Source organism: Falco biarmicus, chromosome 9, assembly GCF_023638135.1.
Source record: "Falco biarmicus isolate bFalBia1 chromosome 9, bFalBia1.pri, whole genome shotgun sequence".
NCBI lineage: Eukaryota > Metazoa > Chordata > Aves > Falconiformes > Falconidae > Falco > Falco biarmicus.
This window is the reverse complement of record NC_079296.1, coordinates 4,781,956-4,789,057: the sequence shown is the minus strand read 5'-3', so window position 1 is coordinate 4,789,057 and position 7,102 is coordinate 4,781,956. Positions and strand designations below refer to the sequence as shown.

General features: G+C 47.5%; 1 protein-coding gene across 3 annotated transcripts in view; it reads right to left on the bottom strand.

Moving 5' to 3' along the window:
* Nucleotides 1-1,213: 1,213 nt before the first annotated feature.
* ABL1 (ABL proto-oncogene 1, non-receptor tyrosine kinase) overlaps nucleotides 1,214-7,102 on the bottom strand; it is an 82,750-nt gene continuing 76,861 nt past the window's right edge. For all 3 annotated transcript variants that reach the window (XM_056351977.1, XM_056351979.1, XM_056351978.1), the window contains one exon: nucleotides 1,214-4,947. In XM_056351977.1, coding sequence (XP_056207952.1) covers nucleotides 3,248-4,947 — 1,700 coding nt within the window. In that variant the 3' untranslated portion in view covers nucleotides 1,214-3,247. The remainder of the gene's footprint in view (nucleotides 4,948-7,102) is intronic.

Genomic DNA, 7,102 nt, shown 5'->3' with positions numbered 1-7,102 from the left:
AAATTCAGCCTTTAATCCCCTCTCTCTCACTCCAACACCGCGGCATTCCCCAGCCAGGTCAACCAGCCCCTGCCCTCCCGTGACACCAGGGACTGGTCCCTACACAAGCAGAGATGGAGATCACCAGGACTGACTGTATTTAGGGGCAGGTTAGGCTTCTCCGTCTTCTCTCAGCCCACAGCTATTCACTGTAGTTAAGTCTATGCTAGAGATGTGCACAAAGAGCAGCCTGGACACTGACCTTTGCCAGGCCAAAAACCCACCAGGAACCCCTCGTAGTGCTGCGTGTACATTCACTGGACACCACCGCTTTGATGAAAAGTAGCCTGAGCCTTGCCAAGTAGAGGCCACTAATTGCATTTATACTTGCCAACAGCATCCTGCTGCTCCTCTTTTTACCTTCTTCAGGCTCATTTAGAAGCAGTCCAATGCAACTGCTGTCACAGCAAGACAAGGTTTCCAATGGGCCACATTCCCACGGCCCACGAGCGAGCAGTTCCCTGCGCCAGCACCAGCAGATTTCACCAGGGACTTGTCAAGGGGATTAAAAATTGGGTGAGCTGGGTTATAACCCTAAAGCATCACTGAGCAACTGCAGGACCTCGAGCACACCACTCGCTGTCATCCAACCTTGTTTCCTGCTCATCCTTAAAAGACTAAAGTATTTCGCATCTTCATTAATCAAGGCAGCATCTCATTTTAAAGGCTGCTTATTACCTGGATACATCCGTCCCTCAAGATTTGCTGGAAAGGCTGAAGGTAGTCTGAAAACAGGGAAGAAAAAAAAAAAAAAGGATGGACAATGAGAATTGAGAGAGGAAGCAACTAGAACCACCCTAGGAGGGAAACTCACAGGTCATTTCATAGCACAGGAGGAGGGAAAACCAGCAGCAACTGATTTACAGAATACAAACAATTAACAGGAAGAAAAGGTTAAAGTCAAATCTCTGATTTAAATCTCATTGGAGACAACAGCAAAGTTTTTTATTCAAAAGAGGTGATGACAGTCTTTATGCTGAGCATCTTTTCTTCTCTCCCAACTTTTCAAGAGCCAGATCAAAAGGACACGGAAAGGTGCTGCTACCTAGCCCTGACCTGCCTGCTGTGACCAGGGCCCCGGTGAACCACCCAAACAGGGAACCCCTGGGTTTGGGCATGGAGTCTCGGGGGAGGTAACTGGCTTTGAAAAGCCTTGCTAACAGACAAACACGAGTTTTCCTCAACATTGATTTATTTTTAAATATACTACGCAAGAGACTGGAATAAAAAATAAATCAAGAAAAAAAAAGGAAAAGAGAGACAGAGAGGAGGAAGAATTGAAAGTCATGTACAGAAACAATCTGTACTGGACCAAATTAAAGGGGAAAAAAACCCCTTAAGTATCACAGAAATGAAGGACAGAGCTATTTACACACTGTAAAAAAGACAAGTCTACAAAAGTGTGTAATAACGAGATACAAATGTATAATATAGTGGCACAATATGTTATCAAAGTAAAAACAGTACCTCCAGGAAAGAGACAGTCCAAGGGTTGGTTGTTTTTGTTGGTTTTTTTTTTTTTCTTACATTTTTAAAGGCAGCCTGTGGCAGAAGTGCGTACTTTCTTTTGAACATTTGTCATGTGTTAAGTCATGGCTGTTTGTGAGGGCGAGAAGTGGCATGAACACACACAAGTAAACTACTAGAAATCATATACAAAACGAACAGTTCCAAAGAGAACAGCGTAAAATACAATTGAAGGCAATTAGTGTTTAAGATACACAAGAGGGGTCACAAGAGTTACAGGGGAACAGGACATGGAAAATGCCTTTTTCTCATGTTTGGAACTGTTAAGAGGAGTTAAATTGCACTGTTAATAGCCCTAAACCCTTGTTCTTTCACTATTGTCACAAGTCACAGTTAGTTCCCAGCCATGTTGCATTAGTTGGGAAGGTCACAGGACCTTGGAAAGGAAGCCCAGGAGTCCTGCTGTCAGCATTTTGTGGCAGTTTCCTCGGGAGATGCACCCAAGAGTCTTCACAGATCCTTGTTTGATGCTGGATGGAATCACACTGGCATGAAGGTAGTGACGGTTTGAACCCCAAAGTACTGGCAGCTGAGCTCTTCATGGGGAGTCAGCACTGGCACGGAAAGGGAGGCGCCGCAGCCCCTCAAAGCACAGGTCTCTATGGGGGGGCAGAAGCCAGGTCCCACCCCCTCTCAGAGAACAAAAAACTGGAAATTCAGTGAGAGAAACGGCAGTTCTTGCCCATCTGCAATGCGCAAGCTCAGCTGAAACAACTGCTGGAGGCACAGTGGTATCTCTGAACTCATCCTAAGCTACCTGGCCCTGCTGCAGCCCTCCTGTCTTGCAGGGAGCGGTGCCTTGCTCAGCACCAGCCTGCTGCTCCCCGGCCTCTGCAGCCCTCCGCCCCAAACGCCAGCCCGATTCACGTTAGATAGCACGAGAGTGTGACAGCGTGTCCTTCTTCAGACCTCCTCCAGTCCTTTTTCCGCACCAAGGGAGATCGCAAACAGGCTCCTGTGCCACTACACTAGCAGGTGCTGTCTGCAGTGTTTTGAACCCAATTTGTTTGAGCTCAACAACATTAAGAAATTACTGGAAACACAGAAATGAAGGGCAGCAGCTGGAACCATAGGAAGAATTTGGGCAAACATCACTTGTAGCATTCTGTCATGAAAAAAAACAACTTACATTAACAATTTTTCCCCCTTCTCTCCCAAGCGCCAAATCTGTTACATTAATGTCAGGTAAATGTCAGACTCAGGCTAGGGACACGTGCTGCAACTCTCCCAAGAAATGCAGTGGGTATATTGCTATTCACTCATCCTTGTGTACAGAGGGAGGAGACAAAAAAGGAGTAGAAAGTCCTCCTGAGGAGGATGGCATCTTAGTGTCCATCAGTCTGGGTTCAGTCTTCATAGTCTGTCCAGAACAATAAAATATCAATAAAAAGGCATAGTGTGACATCAGCATTTAGACTTGTAGTCCACAAGGCAAGAACTCCACAGATAAGACGATTACGAGTATATGAAACACAGGGAATCTGAGTTAAGAGGGTGGAAAGTGCCCCTTGAACACAGCCCTGTCCTTTGGAGCTGGGGCATCCATTCACAGTCTGTGTCTTCTGCACAGCCCTAACCTAAATGCCCCGGTCCTTTGTCAGTCCACACGTTATTCTCTCCACAGTCGGCTTTGGCCCATTGTGATTATTTTTCTTTTTTTTTTTTTTTAACCTGGCTTCTGCTACCTCTGAACAATGTCGCTGATTTCTTTCACTGAACTGAGAAGTTTGCTAAAGTCCTGGGTGGCTGCAGGACCGCTGCCAGCTGTTGCGGGGCAGATCTGAAGCTCCCGTAGGTTATTCTCCAGCTTATTGATGGCCTCCCGAAAGGCAAATTTGTTCCTCATCTGCTGAATGGAGTCCACGTAGCTCACACAGAAGGTGTAGAGGTTCTTGCCAGCCTCCAAGACAGCACTGTGGCTTGCCATTTGTTCAGAGTTCTTGCTGATGGCGAGCCGTAGAGCCTCAGTGCTCTCCAACACCACCCCTTTAGTGATGGTGCCACTGGCAATCCTCTCTGGGGGCTGCCGGGTCTTCCGCAGTGAGACCCTGGTAGATATGAGGGGGATGAAGGCTGTAGATGATGGCTGGTCCCCACCTGGGGCAGAGGGTACAGAGGAGGAAGAGGCAGCTGGGGTTGCTGTGCTCATCAGCAGCTTTGTAGAGGACTGTGGCTTTGGTACAGAGGGGATCCCCAGCTTTTTCACACCTTCTCCTGACTGGTTTGGCTTGACAGCATCACTGCTTGCAGCCTCTCCAACCTGAGTCAACTGTTTGGATTTCGGCCCAGACACCACATCTGCTGCTGCTTCATGGCTGGGACTGTGAGACACCTTCCCAGGCTTGCCAATGGAGGATGAAGACAGTGGAAGCGGAGGGGCTGGTTTCAGCTTTGATAACTTCCCTTTGTCCTTCCCTGCCGACTCGGAGCTCTGCTTGAGCCTCCTTAGTCGTGGCTCCTCAGAGGAAGCCTTGCTGGCACCCACAAACCCAGCAGGGTTAGGTTTGGCAGCAGAACCTTGGTCCATCGTCACAGTGGTACCTAAGGCACTGGATTTGACTCCATCGTCCTTGTGGAGCACACTGGAGGAAGGAGGGGCAGCAGGTTGCCTACGGCCAAGTTTTGGCGTCAGAGTGGGAGGGCTGGAGCCAGGGCTCGACTCTGCATCTTTGAACACATCATCAGTGGTCTCTTCATTTTTCTTAAGCAGCCGTGGAGGAGGGGTCACTGTCCCCCTGACAGCAATGTCAGCCTTGGCCTCGTTTGCCCGCTTCCGAGGCAGTGCTGGCTTTTCACTTTTGTGCCCCCCAAAAGTGGAGGAATCAAACTGGCGTCCCGTGGACTGCAAATCTCGAGGCAGAGTCACAGATTTCCACTCCGTATCCTTTGCTCCGTGGGGCACACAGGAGGCTGAGCAGGACCTTAAGAAACGCTTGCTGGAGTTGGAACTACTCTCCTCCTCACCAGCCACCCCTCGACTGCTGCTCATCGTGCTGGACTTCTTCCGTAGATGGGGAGATAAAAACCCAGAGTTCCCAGCGACAACCCCATTAGTGACACCAGCCCCGTTGCTTGGGCTCTGAAACTTGGAGGGGTCAGCTGCATCTGCGGGGGGGGCAACGAAAGCTCCATTGCCAACATCCCTGCACTCCTCCTCCCCACCCACCCTGCGGTCCGAGTGGCCGTCCATCTCTCTGAAGGAACTGCTCCGTTTCGGAGGGGTAGGGGCAGTCTTCTTCTTCTTCTTGATAAGGGCACTGAAGAGGTTGTGCTTTTTGTCTTTTGGAAGCAGCCTTTCATCTTCATTCAAACTGCTCTCCAGGGCCACCCTTTCCTTCCGTGGGAGCAAGGGAGAAATTGGAGGTTCATGATCCAGAGGGTCTGCAAGGGAAAGAAGAGAGTCTACTAAGCATTGCTTCAACAGCCAGAATAACCTGTTTTCTTTTAGGATCAAACCACTGCAGCACCTCCAAAAGGTGCAGGTTCTGTGAAGAGAGACAGCTTCAGACCAGAAGTAAAGCAAGTACGGCCAAGCCTGGACTGCACGTGGTCCCTAGTCCCGCATACATTCATTTCTGAGGTGGCCTCTACGGGACTCAGCTGCCAAACTGCTTTCCCTGCGGGCTTCTGATTTCAACAGCGACATACAAACACAACATGTTTATGTTCAGATTCCCACCCTCACATCTGCAGACTTGTCTCAACTTCACATTGTGAAGAAGATAAATATTGAGGCCTTTGCTTTAGTCCCTGTGCTGTTGCTGTCTTTTGAATAGCTGACCCCTGAATTAATAAAACATCTCTATAACCCACCTCCACCCCCAGTCTCCTTGTTCATTTAGATTCTGATACTCTTAACCTCTTTTCCTGATGTCATCCTTTGTGGGGAGTGGATGTAACTTTTTCACAAGCAGGAATCAAGAAGCCCTTCGACAGCTGAACACTTTGGGTTGTACCACCCAGCTTTGTACAATAATGGAGGGAAGTGGTAGCAACAGCCTCCTTCCACAGCACTGCTCCAGAAGGAAACGATGGGGTCACCCTTTCGCCACTTACAAGAGGTATTTAAAAATGAACAGTGGTTTATTATAAATTTATACGTGACTCCTGAAAGGCCTCTGCATTTGACTGACAGGGGGCCTCATTCCCAGGCCAGGCACTCAGACGACATTCTAATTCAAAGGAGGAATGCCTTCAGGGCAGCATACACATCTACAGCTCGACTAGGCACTAAGAAGAAGCAGAGTCACGAGGAAAAGGAGGATGCTTCTTAGTCACATACTGGTGATCATCATGCTATGGGTAGGATTTTGGTTGAGGAGAGAGAATTTGAAGAAAAATAGTTGTGTACTTTGAGCAGACAGCACGCTTCCACAGGACCACGTGCAATCAAACCATTCCCACACAACAGTTTATGGGGACCTGGACCACCAGAAGAGCTCTCACAGCACTTCGGGAGGCCATGGCCTTGCTGTGCCTAGGCACAGTGGAGCTGTGGAGATCCAGAGAACACCAGCACCTTGCACTGAGGATCAGCTTCCAGCTGCTGGACTTGCTATGGAAACACTGACAATTGAAGGGGAAACTGCAATAAAACTTTTATGTGAAATATTTTATTTCACAATAAAGAGTGAAACAATTCCCAGCCTAATGTTAAAATCATATTATGCCTGCTGCACTTGAATCTCGCAAAGCCCTTAAGTATTTAAATGAAGTTATTTTACTTCAAAGCTTGTAATACTAGGCAATTATATTTCCTATATATGGTAAATAACCTTCCTTCCTAAGTCACTGATACTTCTTTCTTCCAATATTTCACATCCCCTCTTTTTTTCCCCTCTTTGTCTAGATGTACATCTGCTACTGAAACATGTACTACTAGGTGAATTTGACATTATGTCAGTCACATAAAAAAAGGTCAGTCACAAGAATGGTCACAGAAGGCAGCCTCAACAGGAGCTGGAAAAAAACATTCTATTTTCTTTCATCTTATTATTTTTTGAATGAGCTAAATACAAATCTACTGTATACATTCAGCATTTTACCACTGCTTTCATTACCTCAGAATGGAAGATAAGTTCTTGAAGAAACTGATTGAAAAAGCGTTTAATTTCATGGAAGATTCTGTAAATACCTCTTTGTCCCTTGCTGAAATTATATTTGGTACCTGCCAAGAGTAATACTCTTCAGTGCTGCAAGCATAAATCTGGTAGGATGCAACAGGGAAGAAACCTCCCTTACGGGGCTTGCTAAACCTGAGCAATCGTCCTGCTTTAAATTATGCAGTGTGGTAGTGTAAAGTGGCTCGAACACAGCAGATTAGCCAGCACTTAGATGCAGTGGGAGATCCCACTGATAGCTCCTACCAGGGAACGGGAAGAGAATGTGATTAGAGAGCTCCATGCTCAGGCTCTGATCTAAAGGGAGCTGCAGGCAACGGCCATTAAGTTAAAAGAACTCCTAGGGCTTCTCTAAGCAATGGCAGGTATAGTGCCGATCCCTCAGCCAGTTAAGGATTCACACTCCCAGATGCTGT